At 36.5% G+C, this 19324-nt stretch overlaps 2 protein-coding genes across 9 annotated transcripts in view; one reads left to right on the top strand and one right to left on the bottom strand.

Moving 5' to 3' along the window:
- Positions 1-457: 457 nt before the first annotated feature.
- On the bottom strand, positions 458-10392 carry pkp2 (plakophilin 2). The gene is made up of 13 exons (XM_079624453.1): positions 9873-10392; positions 9228-9301; positions 8321-8934; positions 7222-7366; positions 5406-5613; positions 5029-5206; positions 4230-4347; positions 3708-3872; positions 3364-3540; positions 1959-2112; positions 1662-1854; positions 1480-1567; positions 458-929 (listed from the first exon to the last, which is right to left on the bottom strand). Exons 1-13 carry the CDS (start codon positions 10051-10053, stop codon positions 861-863), a joined length of 2364 nt encoding a protein of 787 aa, XP_079480579.1. The 5' UTR covers positions 10054-10392; the 3' UTR covers positions 458-860.
- A 1727-nt stretch (positions 10393-12119) lies between these two features.
- Positions 12120-19324, top strand: part of dennd5b (DENN/MADD domain containing 5B) — a 36270-nt gene continuing 29065 nt past the window's right edge. For 4 of the 8 annotated variants that reach the window (XM_079622889.1, XM_079622887.1, XM_079622885.1 and 1 more), the window contains exon 1: positions 12120-12544. In XM_079622889.1, the coding sequence (XP_079479015.1) occupies positions 12436-12544 (109 nt within the window). In that variant the 5' untranslated portion in view covers positions 12120-12435. The remainder of the gene's footprint in view (positions 12545-19324) is intronic. The other 4 variants (XM_079622891.1, XM_079622890.1, XM_079622888.1 and 1 more) reach the window with 4 other exon arrangements.

Genomic DNA, 19324 nt, shown 5'->3' with positions numbered 1-19324 from the left:
TGCTTTGTAGTCAAAGCGAACTCCTGTACAAAGTATGAAAACATGAAAGCATAGTAATTTATTGTCGACGAATGCACGCGGCAGTTTTATCCGAACGCTTCGTTTCTTTTCTGATTCTGTCGACAACGTTAAGCGAGTTCGATCTTTCATTTGATCCCTCCCATCGAGGATTACGATGTTTTGTTGTTATTCAAAAGACTCAAAATCACTATGATGATGATGATGTTATTATTCAAAAGATTAAATCGGGTTCACTTCCTGAACCCGATTATCAGATTTTAGAAATCATCACGAGTATTAAATTATCATGCCAAATTCCGTTGAGGTTTTTATTAACGCTTATGCTTCAAAAATCTTTACCTCGTTTATAAACTGTCTATGGTTTACCTGAGCGTTGAGAGCAAGCTGTACTCAAACAGAACCATGGCAACTAAACAAACAAACATTAACCCCTCAGTGACTGAAGAAAATATGGTAGTTTATTTGAAAATATTATACAGTGTTTCAATACACAATGCTAGGAAGTTACTACCCATAGCAAAAGAAAGAAAAACAACGACAACAACAAAAGAAAAACAGATACACAAAACGTAGCTTTGTATGTAAAAGTGCTTTCAATATTACTATTTAAACAGACAAAAGGCAGTAAAAATCTTAAAAAGATCAATAAAAAAATAAATAAAAAACAAAAGTGTAAATTCGACAGACATAACTATTATTAAAACGCATAATAATCTAATAAGTATTAAATTAAGACAAAACACATACAAACATCAAAGCCATGATATTAGCACCATTTTTAATCTTTCCAAAGAAAACAGGTGGAAAGCCTTTTCTTTGCAATTCATTTCTGGATCCCATTAATCACGAGCAGAATTCACAGCCTTCACTGTCCTGTTGTTTATGAAGTCTGTTTTCCTGTAACCAGCCTGCCATAGATTGAAAAACAGATGACAAGAGTAAATATATAATGACGTTAAAGCCCAAATCTGAAACACTAACATGTGAATTCATTTTTGAGCGCTCTATAGATCAGTGGATCTCAACCAGGGGCCCGAGGCCCTCAGCAAACTTCCAAGGGGGCATCAAATTGACTTGAAAAAAATGTATATAAGACAAATAAAATAAATAACAAATAAACCTATTTTTTGTTTTAATTCACCTCCCCACACACTTTAAAGAACCAGGGTTCCCACAGTTGTGAAATATACTGTATAAAGTAGCCTAATGTTTTGATAAAGTGTGTGATTTAAAGTCGGCATTAAACGGTAGTTGCAATAGTTGGCTTTGCGAACAAATAAACTTAATTGCATTAATTTCTTCATTGTAAACACTGTTAATATTTTGAGTAGCTGCCCTAAACTGATCTTTGACAACCTGTTAAACTGTAGTTTGTTTATGTATTTGCCTCAAAATATTAGAGAATAACACTTTATTACTTCATGGACACTATGGGATGCAAACATGTAGTAATCTCACCTTCTTGAAATTGCTACGCAGCTCTGAATGTCTCCACATGGTGTGAAGTAAAATACAGGCCGCTTGGCCCGCCCGTGTGGGTCCAAACCTATATTTAGTTGAAAATTCAATGTATAAATTAAACAAGTCATATAACTGAACACACATGACTTTTATTAACATATCTGAAAATGAAACCATACCCGTTGTCTTTGGTGCTGATGCTGATGATCTTGGATAACGCTCCTTGGTTTATGATGGCAGTGGTGTTCACTACAGACGCATTGCTCAGATTGATGAGGATGTGACATATCGTCACGGTGAACTCGATTGGCTGCTCTACGCTTCGGTCAGTGTTTGGGAGGATGGCAACCAGCTCCGGCAGCACCTGTTTAACTGTAGAGACGTTCATTAGCTTTTCTTCCCTGAAAAAACTGCCATGTGCCGTTTGCGTATATAATATTGGTATATAAAAAAATTGGTATATAATAGCAGCTCACCGATCTCAGCATGCAGTTCTCGGTAGCGAGAGATGTTTTTTAGCAGTGACACAGATATTCTGATCTCTTCCTTCTCTCCTTGTTGAAGCATCTTCTTCACCTGAGGTAGGCCTCCCTCCTTGTGCACCATGAAGTGTGCGATGGCCTGGGACATCTAATGGGGATACAAAGTCATTCGAGGGTTAGTTCACCCAAAAGTCATCATTTACTCACCCTTGTGTCTTTCCAAACCCATAAGACTTTTGTTCATCTTTGGAACACAAATTAGTTTTCATTTTTAATGAAATCTGAGAGAAAGTGAAACCAATCTGACAGAAAGTCTGTACACCAAAAACTCTCATGCTTCAAAAAGCGATTTAATTTAGGCTTTTATTCGCGTATAAACATTGATCAGCAAACGTACATTAGCGAAGCACTAAATTTGGTAAAACAAGGCTCAAGCATGCTTGACGCATGAGAAACAATGAGGTTCATCCTATTATGTTACGAAGCACGTCTAAGCTTCCAGATTTTTTTGTCTTCTGAAATTCCTTGGAAAGATTTCTATTTACAGCACATTTTTACAAGCATTGAGGACAATCAAAGTCATATCTGTTGAGCACGTAAATGCTGAGGCCTATCAGAGGTGCTAGTCAGAATCTGCTCAACATAGATGAAAAAGCACAATGTATTGTTTTGTTCAACGCCTACATGCTCACGAATCCTTTCATCATAACCAACAAAGTGTAAACACGATGTAAATAAGAGGTTCATTGTACAATTAAAACAGTTTCTTTATCATAACGGGAGTTTTCGCACGAGTGCAGAATTCAGTGAGCTTGCTTGCGCTTTAGAGATCAACAGCCTTAGTGATTATTAAGGGAGGGCTCTTCTCTTTCTGTTTAGTACCCATTCATAATCTGAATATAGGTTTAGTTTTTCATGCTGCTGAGTACACTGCAACATCTCTGGATTGACAACCGTATTTAAATGAGCGATTGAATTGGAAACTGCGTTGATTGACAGTGATAACCAATGGACGAGACAAAACAGGACAATGTTTTTTTCAAGTAATCAATTCAACAGTTTTTGCTCTGGTACAGAAATTATTTGTAACAAGAATCGTGAAATTTCACTGGTATTGGCACCTACTACTGAAATGTTTGTACCGTGACAACCCTAGTCAGAGTTTTGAGTGAATAGACTTTCAATGGAGGGACAGAAATCTCCCAGATTTCATTAAGAAGATCTTAATTTGTGTTTAGGTGAGGAAGGAAAGTCTTAAGGGTTTGGAATGACATGAGAGCGAGTAATTGATGAAAGGTTTTTGTTTTTGGGCGAACTGACCATTTAAATCTAAGCCTGAGTGTGATTGTAGTCAATGCTGATTATAGTTTTTTAAATGAAGCTGATTTCCAGATCATACCTCTCCAGAACAAGCTGTGAGGTTCTGCAGTGCTCCAATGGACGCCTGTTTTGTGTGTTGGTTTGTGCTGATGGCAATGAGAGAGAGATACATGCGGACGGTGATGGCGCTCCAGAGCCACTCCACACCATTAGGGCTGCCTTTCTCCTCGAGTAGGGGATAGTCTGTATCTGCGTCCTGAGCCACAACATATGATGCCACATATGAGGTCAATTTGTTTTTCTACACCACTACTACCTTTGCATTAGGAATGGGTATTTTGGTCAGTCTTACACATATTATTAAATCAGCCAAGTTTGAATTTGAAATACTTAAATTGTTTTAATCTAGGTTGTAATACTAACCTCCTCAGAGTTTTTGGGACTGTTGAGAATGAAACAGCCGGGGTTGCTAGTTTCTTCATTGTGATTCTGTTTGGATTGTTGTATTAGTGGGGAATCCACACGAGGCACCTCACATTCAAACCGATAAGAAAGGTTGTGCAGGATGCACACACAGTTTTCTATGGCCTGGAAAAGAAGAATTAATCATCAAGTTGGAATAATCATTCGGGATCACGTTAGATAATATAACATTACATCAACATTTTGGGAACAAATATAATATTGAAGTAAATCTGGACACATTTGTGACAATGCGAGGGTTTAGAATTAAAATGAGGCGTTTTAGTAGCTTCGTTTCAATGATCCTTTTGTCCGTTTTTGAAAATGTGTTCTGAAAGCTATAAAAAGTGTTATTGTACAGGTGCATAGAGCTCTTTTATCTTCAAAGATCATGGACTTGTGATATGGCCCCTTTAATAATTAGACATACAAAGGAAAGACCCAGTGTTGCTGTTGCTAAAGGTGGGGATTTAATGTAAGTACCTTATCATCAGGTTTATAGTCTGCAATGGTACCACGGATATAGTAGATGATGCACTCAATGAGACCCTCACAGTCCCGCATGGCTTTACGTCCATCTGGACCGGCTGAGCTCAAGTTTCTATTTATATAAAAAAAAGATTTATTTGTTATTTAAAAACACATTTTATGGACAAATACAATGCAAAGTACAATGATCAGAATAAATAAGTAATTGTAAGAATATCTACACTACAGTTTAAAAGTTAGGGTCGGACTTCTTTTCTAGTTTTTGAAAGAAAACCAAGGCTGCATTTAATTGATCCAAAATACAGTAAAAACAGTAATATTGTGAAATATTATTATCATTTAAAATAACTTGTCTATTTAAATATATTTTAAAAAGTATCTGTGACGACAGATCTGATTTTCCATCATTACTCAGTCTTCAGTCACATGATCCTTGATTCATATATACAGATTTTAAGTATAAGAAACATTTTTTATTATGAATGTTGAAAACAGTTGTGCCACTGCCGCCTTTTTATTTAATTTGAAACTAATCTTTCGTAACATTAAAAAAATTTCTTGACTGTTACTTTTGATAAATTGAATGCATCCTTGCTGAATAAAAGTATACATTTTCTGACTTACTGACCCCACACCTTTTAATGGCAGTGCCAAACACACTTAAAATTGGTTTGTTAATAACGCACAGCACAACTTGAGCGGTACTAGCCCTACTAAAGACAGCCTGGCTTGTCAAAACGAATCTGCTCCATTTTCAACCTTTTGTTTCTTGTATTTCTTCAGTTGGTAATACCTCAGGCAGCCAGTAGCATTGTAGAAAATTTCAGGGTCAGCGAGGAGCTCCAACTTGGGGTCTTCCCCTTCAGAAATGCCTGAGCAGGGCACCAGCACACTGTCTGTGAGAGGTTTGACCGCTTCTCTAGTGAGCTGCTCTTTCAGAAAGTCATGAGAAGACAGATTCCACAGCAGCCCTGGAGAGAAAATAACATCTGCAAGATTAATGGAAGGGTAGAGGTCACACTTTCAAGATCTGGATGTTTTCATAGTTGGAGACATGGCTGGAGTTTTAGCAGGATCAGCTAAAGCGAAGTCAAGTTTGGCTGCATAATGCAGAATCTATCAGAATCAGAATCAGAATTCGAAATCTAAGACTTGGAATGGCTCACTTACCAGTGAGCTGCTGTCGGGTCTCGATGTCTCGGTTCTTCTTGAGCAGTCTCAGGATCACTGGAAGCCCCTCACAGTCTTTGACTTCCATTTTGTTTTCATTGTTTTCGTAAACAATATTTCGGAGCGCGTTGACGGCGGCCCGCTGGAGCTCCTCGCTCTCATCCTCCATGAGCGTCAGCAGCTTTGGGATGCCTTTAAGATAATGTACCTGAGCAGGTGGAACATGGTACAATAAGAAACCTCAACATTTAAATGTGTCATATTTTACTCTTTTGAAGCATTTTTATTTTTTCTCCCTTAAGTCTACTTATGTTAGTCAAGGTTCATGCACCAAAACAAGCTACTTTACCTTTAAAACGTATAATACTTTTTAACAATTTGGAGTCTGTAATATTTAAAAAAAAGACTGTAATACTGTGAAATATTATTACAATTAAAAATAAATGTTTTCTATTTTAATACATTTCAAAATTGTCTTTATTCCTGTGATCCTGAATTTTCAGCACGATTACTTCAGTTTTCAGTGTCACATGATGCTTCAGAAATCATTCTAATACTGTATGCTGATTTGCTCCTCAAGAAACATTTCCATTATCAATGTTGAAGACAGTTGTGCTGCTTAATATTTTTGTGGACACCTTGATATTTCAGGATTCAGGATTCAGGGTAGGGAAGTTCAAAAGAACAGCTTTTATTTTTTAAATGTAAAGCGTTTGTGAAATTATAAATGCATCCTTGCTGGAAAAAAAATGATGTAGTGTATGTAATGGATCTTTCATGCTTGGTTAACCTCTGCATACCGGTGCAGTTCACACTTTCATCAGGACAGAAGAAGTTACTGAGTTACTGTTGATATGTAAACATGGGCAGTTGTGTGTGTATGTATGTGCTAACGGTTGTAAGAATAAATTGCAGGTTAGTTTTCATAAATGTTATGGGTGGACAGGGGAGGTAGATCTGTGATTATTAGCATTATAGTTCATCTACATACAGTAATACATGAAACTTTCCTAAGCTGGTTTCCTAAACTGTAATTAATGCACAAAAAAAAAAATATATATATATATATATATATATTTTTTTTTTTTTTTGGGATGCACAATATATTTGTACCATATTGGTTATTGGCCAATTTTAGAGATTTTAATATATCTCGTAAATGACTGAAATTGTATATTTAATTGTGCATGCTTATTTCCCCTATTTTTTTTTTAACATACATATTACCTCTTATCATATACATTTCAAAATGAAAATCCATTTTCATACTGTACATAATGTTGTGATGTCTAAATTCACTTTTAGCATTTACATTTTTTTTTTTTCAATGTTTTTGTGTGTGTGGCTATTGTTGGATTCAAAGCAAATGCAGGCAATCCCCCTGGAGCTCCCTAAAGGATTCAACATGGTTAGTTCATGAATTGCCCAGCTTGTATCTTGACTACACCATCCCTTTTAAAGAGAACTTTCCTTTCAACGTTTGTCGAAGTCTATAAAGGTCAAGTACTATAAACAGCAGAAAAATTACTCAGCAAAGACAATGAAACACTGTTGTCATATTAATTACTTACTGTCTGACAGCTTTGTAACCACACTAAATACTTTCCTCTAACTTTCTTCCACACCCCTTTTTCTGTTAATTAAAGTACCTCCTCACAATGTAGTACTTTGACTCATTGTTTCATTTAGTCAGCAGTGTTTGTTATCATTGCAACCGTTGAGACTAGACATTAAGGACTGTGCGAGATACAGTATATCATCATCTTTTGGGTGGATCATACCAGTGTGTGCTATTTTAAAGTCAAGTATCACTTACCTTTTTCTTGGCATCAGGATTGTTAAAGCATTGGTTCTGTATGAAGTTTGCCGCTGTGATTCGTCTTTCCATATTATCTTGTTCCAGGAGATTTACAGCCTCTTTTAGTGTCATCTCTGTACCAAGTTCACCTTTTCTGATTTTCCTTTAAAACACAGACATAATACAGAAAATCAGTGTTCATCTAAAATAGAAAATAGAAAATCTAAAATAGTGTATATATATGTATGCATGTATGTGTGTGTGTATATATATATATATATATAAATGACACTTTATTGCTAAGTGTTAATTACTAATGTAGAAACTGCATTAAAGGGGTGGTATAATGCCCTTTTTTACAAGATGTAAAATAAGTCTTTGATGTCCCCAGAGTGTGTATGTGAAGTTTTAGCTCAAAATACTCCACAGATATTTTTATATAGCATGTTAAAATTGTCACTTTTTGAGGGTGAGCAAAAATGCACCGTTTTGTGTCTGTCCCTTTAAATGCAAATTAGCTTCTGCTTCCGGCAGAGAGGGCTGAGCTTCAACAGCTTGCACTCACACTGACATGCATTGAACATTTAATTTGTTTTTAGCCTTTTATGTTCAAACCGGATTCAGACAATGAGGAAGTGACAACATGTAGAATGCAACAGGACATTTCTGAATGGTTAGTTGATGAATTTATGTAGCTGATGTAGAGTAATTCTAGTCATTGATTAGCATATTCTGTCTTGATAACCTATAAATCGTGTTCTCAGGGGCGGGGTTTATGTAAATTCTATGGTTGGTGATGTCACTAACCCGGGAGGAATGTCGTGTGGTCCCTACCAGCCGTCTGTGGTAGTCTTTAAAAAGCAATTTCTTTAAAAGCAAATATCTCCCTTTGCTTTGAACTTTGAGCGTTGTAACTTTGCAGATGTTGTTTACGCCCAAACAGCAACCTTACACACTAACTAAAGTTAGAAAAAGTGAAATCATAAATCAACCACCCCTTTAATCTCTCTGTGATATTAAAATAACACAAATCTAAAACAAATCTCGATACTCAAAAACAATGTAAAAACAAAATAACTAAGATTGTGTAGCTAAAATGTTTAAACTACTGGCTTACTTTGTTGACATTGTCACTGAATGTTGCTTGACCTCCATTTTTTCAATCCTCACTAAACTTCCCGACCCCTCCTCCATGTTGATCACTGAGCCAGATTGGGAGGGTCGTCTTCCTGCAACAAACTCCAGGCTCGGCTTCCGCACGCGGCTCTGCCAGGACACGTTCTCTGATTGTTCGTGAGCACCGAAACCCCCCTCTCTCGGCTTGCAGAGGGTCTTCTGAAGGGTGTGTTTCTCCATCCTGTTCCTCTCTGCAGGAGCATTGTGTGGGGTGCTGGTTAAAAACACGGCATCTGTATCATCTATGTGATTGTTCCCATTCGCAGAGATTTTGGTGGGCTGAGTGACACCCGACAGGCCGGTAACGTACAACCTCGGGTTTCGCAGAACCTCAGAGCGGGCGTAGCGAAGAGGGTGATTGTTCATATGGGAATGGTTGGCTGTAGGGGCCGAGGGGAGAGTGAGAGAGTTGGTCCCCCAGCATAATCCCGCTTTTTTGGTGGTGTAACGAAAGCTTCCATAGCCCCTGTGAAATCGAGGCGGCTCGGCACTTGACCACTGAGATCGGTCAACCATCCGCAACGACCTTGTAGATTCATGATTGGCAGAAATCCGCTGCAAAGTATAGTGTGTGTTATTATCTCAAGTGAATTTAGTGATATTAAAAGAATAGTTCACCCAAAAGGCATTGACAATTGTGGACAGAAACCTATCATACAGCTTTAGATGATGTAGATCAGAATATAGTGCACAAGTTGTATGAACTACTTTTATACTACCTTTTTGGAGCTTGACAGCCCTAGTCACCATTCACTTTCATTGCATGGACTAAATGATGACAGAATTTTAATTTTTGGGCGAACTATTGTTTAAAGAACACATTTATCCCACTGGAAAATAGTTTTTACCTTTACGTGTAGACTTCCTAAAGATGAACTACTTGAAATATGACATCTGGACAGACTGTTTGAGAGAGATGAATCTGCAACGCCCAAAACACACATAATCGAATTACAATACAATACAATGGAAAACATAATTCCTCATGCTCACTTATAAATCCTACTAAATAGGTTTGAATGAGTGAGTTCTGACAAACTAAGGTAGGGTTCACATTTCTCTACTACCAAAAAAGTAACAAATGGGTTTATTTTATTGTATTATATATTTTATAGCTATATTTGGACTTAAAATATTCTTCAAAGTACCTTTAAGTACTATGTAAATATTACAGTAGCCTATATTAGGTAATATAAACCATACATTTTCATTCAGTACCATGGTATACATCAAAACATACAATAAAAAAAGAAAGACATAATAAATTAATTTTCTTTTGCATGTTATTTTAAACACAAAAGAAAAAAAATATAATGAAAGTACAGAGTTGAGAACAAAGGACCAGTGAAAGCTGACCATAAACATTTGACTGTCATACTTTGACATACTTTGAAATATATAATAAATGTACACAACTAAATTTACATTCCAAGCCAAAACACTGATTATCTCTTAATAGTTTGTATTATATAATGCGGTTTCATTCTACATACCTGGCAATTTTGGTTTCTTTCTTTTCCGAGAGAGAGAGAGATGCACTTGTTGCTGTAGTCTGTTCAGCCGGTGAGTGTCCGCGAGTTTGTCCGCCTGCGGTAAAGCTAAAGAAGAGTCTTCCGAGTGAAAAGCTCCCGGAACGGGCAACACTGACCGCATAAAGTCTGCCTCCACCGCCATTGCAGATGGAGTTGGTATTAAGCATAGGTACTAAGCGTCAGGTGTTTGAGTCTCTGTTGGGCGTGTAGCAGCGATATGCTCGTTCTTTGTGTACAGGGTGTGGTATAAACATGCGTCACCTCACACAGATCGTGTTTCTGAATATTTAGTGGTTGAACACCTGTGTTCGTGGAGGTGAAGGACACTGCGGAGTCGGACATCGACTGGTTACTGGACTCAGCTAAAGCTGGGGAATAGCTAGCAGTGTGGACTTAGCGTTATTCATTGATTGTAGTGCTGTACAAAACTATTTCGGACCCCTGTCTGTCTCATGAGACGGCCCCTCCCACAACAGACGTCACACTTGAAAGTTTGTGTAGGTAAAATACTCTACCATGGTAACCATTTCTGTCAACATGATGCGACAGAGATTGTATCTTAAAAGGATAAGCCTTAGGCCTAAATTGTTTATTGAAAGGGATAGTTCACCCAATTTTAGTTTTTTCATCAATTACTGGAAAAGTCATGTAGATTCATTGGTTTAAAATAAAAATGAAATAAAGAGAGATCTCTGAAGAACCACTTAACTTTTTTTATTAATTTAATGTAATTAAATGTAATTAATTTGAATGATGATTATTTTAGTTACTTAATCTATGACACCCCTAATTTATTTACATACAGTTCTGTACATATGTGATTTAAAAAAATATATATATTTATATTTATTGTGCCTAATTTTTAAACACCGCACTGATTGACTTCACAGCTTGTTTTATTTTATTTATCATAATATGAATTTGTTTTAGCAAACTGGAAAACACTGAGAGAGATAACTGATAATGCAGAGGCAGTAGCAACACATCAGTTTAACCAACAGAGGGCGTTATTGTAATATGCTGGGCATATAGGCTACTGTAACATCAGTGAAAGATATAACATATATCATGAATATTTTACTTAGCATGCATAATATTTAACACATAGCAGATTTATGTTGAATGAGCATAGATATTAAAAAATGTGTATATCACTGCATATGCATAATAAAATAACCAGTAAAAGCTATATTATTATTGTTTAACTGATTTAGTTTTCTATCATTTAAGATAGGTATTTAAATATGATAACATTTGACTTGGATATGTAAAAATATGTGCTATCAACCGATTAAAAAAAGAAGAAATAAATTGCACAGTTTTGTGTAATTAATCGTGAACATGAAAAGGATCAGGATTAATAGGTCGACCTCAAATGGAAAGGGTGCGGGATGACCAGTCCAAGAGAGACCATTTTAGGAATGTTAGATGGAGCAAGAGAGAACATAGTAAAATAAAACCTGTAAGTGATGTTGTTTGCCTGTTTTGCCAAATCATTTTGTCAGATGAAGAGGCTACCACATTTAGTGTTTTGTTCTTCCCTCATAAAAAAAAATCTAAATATATATTTTAATAAATATTAAAAAGGTTTAATCGAACTTCTAGGGTCATTACCCCTTTGGACATCACTTTTGGCCACTAGCCTGTACATTGGGTGAACGAGGCCCACTAGGGGGACTCAGTACACTTTCTAAATAATCAGAATTTAGATCAGAAACTTTACGTGACCACTCTCACTCAGAACAGTAAGTTTTGTTGTTATAATATATCGCTCAGTCAGAATATAGCCCATACCAGTGATGTCAATCGATTAAAAAAAAATTAACCAATTTTTTTCTGTAGCCCAATTAGATGCGAGTAATCGCACCTAACAGTAAAACGTGTAATTTTTTTAAATATTGTAATACATTATATCACATTGCATCTCCAAAATAATCTAGAAACAACACAAATACTATATTTAAAATATTTGATTTATGGTATATTTTTATTAAGTAGGCTTACACTATAACAAACACTTTGACACTTTATTATTATTTATTTATCCAGCCTTTAGCCTATACATTGGTCCATATCAGGAATGTATTAAAACACTACGCAAATACAAATATTTTTCTTAGATAATCTGATGTATTATCTGAAAAATATATATTTATTTATATTTGCTGGTGTCATAACATTTTAAAGATAATGCGTACATCACTGCACGCGCTCTCTCGCAGACCAATACTTGTGGTCAAACATTTGAAAGGACTGGATTGGCTGAGTGTGATCAGCTGAAGCGGTGCGTCAGTGCGCGAGCAGTGCGAGTGCGCTCGTGAAAGCAGCTACAACTCACAGACACGGCAGCAAACGCTCTTCAAACCAAACTAGATAGTTATAGACGACTTTCTGAAGCTTACTGCACGAAAACATAGCGATAAGTCTTTATTGCAACCTCGCTTTGTTTCAGTTCATTTGCCTGGGGACGCTGGATATGGAGCTGGTCGGGTCTGTATAACAAAGCGGATCAGCTCGAGCCGAGATGAGCGCGACTATGAGCGGCTCTGGGTCAGCGCCCTGTCGCTTCGCACATTACTTCATCATATGCGGAATAGACAACGAAACTGGTCTAGAGCCCGATGCTTTGGCAGGTAAGACTGGGTTATTGTGTTTTATACATTGTAGCGTGATGGTAAACACCACAGTCAGCAGGTAGGCTATAATAAACACGAGCTGACGTGCACTGATTTCGTATGAGCCCTGCTTGAATCACATTAGCCTCATGATATTAGGACTTTAGGAATGTATACATTTAATGTATTAATAAGCTTGGCTGGGAATGGCAGATTTGAATTTGACACGGCACCATAATAAATTATGTAATTGAGAGATAATTGAGAATAGACGTGCTACAAAATTTAGTATTGGTATCAGTGTATTGTTTTGGATTAATCTGTTCAACATGCTCCATGGTTTTCATCTATATTTGGGTTCAATTTTCTCACAAAATTGGTTTAATTGTCAACATATACCAAGATAAAAAAATGTGGCAGACATTTTTTTTATATATATATAAAAACGATCAAACTGTAGCATTAATTCCATTTTATTGACACTACAAGATAGTTTCATATTGAATTTAACTCATCCTGTCAGACATGAGAAAATAACCATATTTTTGCATATCACACATTTATTAGCCTAAATGAAGTAGCCATTTTGTTTTCCTGATATTGTTGGTGACTATAAATAAAAATACCTAAAATCCCAAACATTTTCTATATGGTTCGTGTGATGGAATTGGATTTGTGATGGTTGTCCTAGAAAATATGAGCACAACTACTTACAAATATGAATTTAACATAGCCGGTGGATCTATATCTTTATATATTGACATGTAGATGCAACTTATGGATCTTCGATAAATCAATTTAATATCCAATTACCTAAATTAAGTGAAATCAATTTACAATGTTCCCAATCACCAAATGTTCTCTGAAACCAGCTGCATATGTAGTGTTGGAGGAAGGATCAGATCCGTTCAATGTTTAATTGAGCCTTAAAGCATCCAATAAAAACAATCATCATCCTCATATATTGATTCTCTGAATATGTTTCGATGTCTCATGGCCTGGTAACTGATCATATCGGTTGTTTTTGGGTTATTTGCCTTATAATGCATCTTGTTGGATACTGAAGATATCACAAAAGTATTGCAGTCGGTCCAAAGTGTACAAAGGGTCTGTCCAATGAACTTGCATTGCGCAACCAATGCTGGGCAGTTCACGTGGCTGTTCACTAATTGTTTTGATTTCACTCACTCATACTGTGAATGGTATCAAAGAGACGAGTCTCAAATGACTTGATGTGTGGCTTGTATCTGATATTATGCAGCTTGTGCTGTGGTGCTTTTGGCACTGCGAGGTTTGTTTGTTTGTGTACTAATTGTCTCATATGCAATATGCACATTTCGTGTAAGTTAATTTGAAAGCACAAAAGCTATTGCCAAGAGCACAAGTGTAATTGTCAGAGCAAACCGGGCTTCTAAAAGCAACTACTTGTAATCCCAGTAGCCAGCCTGTCTAACCCTGTATTTCTCCAATCTTTGTCTGGCCTTGTTTTAACAGATGTGATGATGATTGCTCTACCTTTTTAAGGCCTGGCGCAGTTTAACACACTGCTGGTGAACTGTGTGAAGAGCTAAGCTGCATGTGCGTGATGCTCTCGTTGGATTAGATGCGTTTTCTTTTAACCCAGAGCGTACAGAGCAGGCCGTGTGGGAGAACAGCAAAATGATGAACCTGCGTAGAGCTTCTATTTTAGCTAAAAATCTATCAATTAAGCAATCAATCAATTTGCGTCATCTGAGGATTTTTTTACAGACAAAAAATACATAAATCTCTTGTCTCTGGGGGATATGAGGGAGGGAAGCATGGCAATTTGAAAATACTACAGGTTTTCTACTGATACAAAGCTTAATGCTAAATCCTGAAGTATCCCTTTAAACAAATTGTCTTGACAACTTTTAGTTTTTCATCTAATAATATTTTATTATATTTCAGATTTATGACAAATTTTATAATTTTAATTTTAGTTAACAATAACAACACTGAATTGAGACCTTTCTAGAGACTTGGGACTTGGACATCAACCTCAGCCCCTTATCATAGCAGCACCACAATCTAAAAATCTGGTTTGCAATGTTTGTACAGAGAGAAAAGCCTTTTCCCCTTTAAACAGATCTGACTGTCCTCTGTGAGATTGGTCTGGTTCCCCAGATAAAGTTCATCATGATTAAACAGTTTGAACTTGATTAATTTTGTCCAGTGTCATGAGGGCTTGGATTTTATCAGCTCCACGGGTTGCTCAGATAAGCCTCGCACTGTGAATAGCATTGTGAGATGCTTCATTTGAGAGATCGCATGTACAGCATAACCTTTGTTGAAGATTATCCTACTGTTCGTGTTTGATCAATATCGAGTGTTTTGGAAAGCCCCCTCGCCCCACCCTATTGCACCTGTATTCTCTGGTGGCCTAGTTTCTGAAGGTTAGCTTTTGGTTGCACCTCCTGTGAGAAGATGAGAACGCTCATTTGTAATTTAAACCACTTGAAGATGGAAAGCGTGAGATGGTTTTCCTGATATATTTTTGGCCCTGGTTCCTCAGTTCTATTGTTCCAAATGCACATTTCCTGCTGGGTACCTCAGCGTGTTTCTGCATGACTTAATGTGCGGCCGTCCAATCCCAGAGGGGCCCTGCGCTCATATGACCCATCTCCCCCCCTTCCCAGGGCTTTTCAGCATAATCAACACTGCTGGTCGCCCTTTCACTGGTCTGTCCATGTACAATCTGTTTCTTGTAATGGAGGATTTTTGTTTAACCGTTTTTACTGTGTCAAGGTTAATTGAAGTGATCATTCATTACATAAACACACTGTGGCCCCTCGATTGATGTCATTTTGAGTTGTTGTGCCTCCTTTTATTGATGGCAGAGGCTTGTGTGTTGGACTGTTGTCCTCGGCTCTGATTACTGCAGTTGACGTTTTTCGAGCTTGTCACCCTCTGCAAGGCCAAACAGACCGTTTCCACATTGTAAAATTAAATAAAGATAATTGTAACTTTTTATCTTGCAAAGAGTTTTTTTTCTCTTCTTTTTTATTTCTCACAATCTGACTTTATATCTCACTTCTGTGACTTTCTCAGAGTGCAGCTTTCTAGGTTATATTTTTATAATTGCAACTTCAGCCTTTATCTCACAATGCAACTTTATAACGCAAGGCAATTTTATTTCTTGCAATTACAAGATCAAATTTAAAACACAATTACAGCTATATATTGCAATGCCACTTTGTTTCTTGTAACTGCAACTTTTTATCTCGCAAGGTCATTTTATTTCTTATAATTGCAACTTTATAGCTCACAATGTGACTTTAAATTATGTAATTTCATATATCACAATGCAATTTTTTCTTGTAGTCGCAACTTTTTTATCTTGCAATGTCATTTGGTTTTTTTGTAGTTGCGACTTTATATCTTGTAACTGTAACTATATATCACAATGGAACTTCGTTTTTCTTGGAAAGAAAATTTATTTTATTGGAAGGTAATTTTGTTTCTTGTAATGGTTACTATATCTTGTAATTGTAACTCTATCACAATGGGAATTTGTTTCTTGTAAGTGCAACTTTTATCTTGGAAGGTATATTATTTATATATATTATATAAATATTACGTATATTATATTATTTTTCACAGTTTTGGGCTTCATCTTGCAATGTGACTTTCTCATAATTGCAACCTTTTATCTCACGATGCGTAGGGCTGCATAACGATTAATCGCAACTAATCGTTTGCAGAATAAAAGTTTTTGTTTACATCATATATGTGTGTGCGGTGTGTAAAATAATTATGTGTTTATAAATACACACACATGCATGTATAATTTAAAAAATATTTACATGTTTATATACATTTTTATATTTAAATATAATTTATATTATATATAATTATAAATACTTAATATATAAATAGATTTTTTTCTTAAAATTATACATGCATGTTTGTGTATTTATATATACATAATTATTATACACAGTACACACATATATATGATGTAAACAAAAACTTTTATTCTGCAAACGATTAGTTGCGATTAATCGTTATGCAGCCCTAAGTCTTATCGTAAACTTTCTCTAAATTGCTTCCATAACAAAGTGGTTTTGGGGAAAACAAGCTGCACGACTGGCCATCTTTCGTGTTTTTTCTCTGTTTATCCGTTTGTTTATTCTTCAGACTCATTCTCATTAGTCAGTCTCTTTAGCCCCCTCTTTCAACTATGCGTTAGTAGTTTCTTAGAGGGCCTGTCAAACACTCATATTCTAGGCCTAAGGGTTTCGTATATGTCCTCTGAGTAGGATAAAAATAAAGACTATAAATAGGCCTCTTGTGTTCTACTCTACGAGAAGAGGATTTCTACATGTCAGAAAGAAATTGCTTTCCAAGCAGTCCCTTGTTATTTGTTGTGTCGTGATTGTGAACAGTAATAGAGAATGAAAACATGAAACCCAAAATTGTAATCATAGTCATGCACATGCACACATTGTTATGCTCTGGTGGTCTGCGCTTTTTGTACAATTTCAGTTCCTTACAAAACGTGCCTCAACCAGGCCTTTATCTCATCTCGTGTCTTACTGATGTGGCGGCCATGCATCAATAAAATGGGGTTTCCTGCTTTGGTAGAGGAAGAGATTTCAATCTTTCATGTTCTAGTCTGTCTCCATCGTTCACACCTCTACCTAAAGAGGGGATTAGTCTCTTGAATTACCTTCATTTACTGAGGATCTGACACCTTGAGCGGTCATTAACTGTGAATCGACAATGTCTGGTCCCCTTCAGGTACCTGTTGATTTAGAGTGGTGCTGTTTGATTCACTGTATCATCTCCATTGAACTTTTATAGTGGTCCCTAAGCAGCTTGTAAGAAGTACTTGGGCAAACAAGATGCTGCCGAGGGCTGTATTTTATTCAGCTAGCAGTGTGTCTGCCATTAGTGGTTTGTTGTCTAGGCAGTGATGTGAGTCATACAAAAACTAAATGCATGCATTCACAGCAAAGCAAAATTCTTGTACTTCTGACGTCCTCCCTTGATGCTCTGCGGGTCAATTTGATTCGGTGTCGTCCTGTCTCGTAAAGAATCTCGAAAGAGGAAAAAAGTACACATCCGAATGATCTCCAACAGGTGCAGGATCAAAAATAAAGTTACATAAAAATAAAGTAGGAAAATCTGCAGTTTAACTCTGGCCTTTATTTACTAAATAAAACGGCAACGTTTCGATAAAAAAAAAAAAAAAACATGTTCGTCCTGATGATTTTTGTGTGTAAACTAATAAAAAATAAAACACAAATGCACCATTATTAAAATTCTGGCAAATTAGAAAAGCCGATAGTTATTTGCATGTTGAACTTGCGACTATCCATTAAATGCTGATGTTAAAATGTGTCTAAATAAAGATCAAACACTTAAAATCAGTTACTACAAATGAACATGCGTTGAAACATTAAAATGTACCAGATGAAAAACGGATATTCATTGTAAGATTTGCTAAATATCACATTTAATATCACATTATTGTTATTAAGATACTGTAGATCATAGCGAAGTTGTAAAAATTGTCAAAAAAATTGCCCAATAGGCTGATAGCTGATTGCCATATTGTGCATCTCTATTCTAAATGGTGCTGGTCTTCTATTTTTACAGCTCTCTTTTTGTTGTCCATCACATGAACATGTTTTCCCTTCATAGTGGTACTTCAAACATGCCTGCTGAAGCAGCTTCTAATACTTCAGGCCAGACAAGACTAACAAATATTGGGCGTCAAATGGCGCATTGTTACATTGTGGCCGCATGACGTGTCTCCGCTCATTGTTTCTTAATGACACTGGCCAGCTCGTATTGTGACTAAAGGCAGAGACACAAGGCAGTAGTGAACGGCCATAAAGAGCACTGGTTCCTGGACCATCTGTCTGTGAGCACCAGCGTGGACATGGGGACAATGGCTATGCTAATGTCGTAACACCTCCCCGGCTTCCCATTGACTTTTCCCTCCAATCGGCCTGAATTGGTGGAAAACTGTTTCCATGCTTTGTCCACCCCAGGGTATTTTAACTTTAACATTTCATCATTTTCACTTTTTCAGTGTCTAATGTTTTATCTACAACCTTTAATCCTGCATTCTTTTGAAAATCGAAACGAAGGCACAGCAGTTCAAAGTCGTGTTTTTTTTTACTCTCACCAGTACTTTCTAGACTGTTTATGAAGATCAGAGATGGTGGGAGGGGATCTGTAAGCCTGTTAGCATAATCTACTCAGAGACTCAGTACAACTGTAATCTGCCCTCCTCTTAATTTCAAGTGAGGTTCAATGCTGCACAGTACTGTATTGCAAACATGGGATGGGACTCACATTTTCATGGCACCATAGCTGAAATTATACATTTCATTAGCTTTCTTTATATTTATGTCATTATCTTTTACTATAAGTATACTGTGAATATGTAAAAATTTAAAGAACTTTTGAGACATGGTAAAGTAATTTTTTTTGATGCATGGACCTCACTATTTTTTTTAAACTTTGTTGCAACAGTTTAAAGAGGGTCATTTCTGTTCTAGCAATACCCATGTTCACAAAGCATGATAAAGAAATTATTTACTAAATATGGCGTAGAATAAACCCTACTGAACCCCCAACTATGAGCCAGAACCCATCACTCAACAACAGTGCCTGATCTCACTGATGATATTGTGTCTAAATGGGAGCAAATCCCGTGAAAGCTGTTATGGCAGCAAAAGGAGGGATTAATATTTTTTGCTATGTTTTTCGACATATGAAATGTTCAGCAAGACACGAACATCCGTGAGGTCTGGCACTAATGTT

Source organism: Phoxinus phoxinus (assembly GCF_949152265.1).
Source record: "Phoxinus phoxinus genome assembly, chromosome: 9".
Taxonomy (NCBI): Eukaryota; Metazoa; Chordata; class Actinopteri; order Cypriniformes; family Leuciscidae; genus Phoxinus; species Phoxinus phoxinus.
Note: the sequence above shows the minus strand (reverse complement) of the source record. Positions and strands in the feature narration are given on the sequence as shown.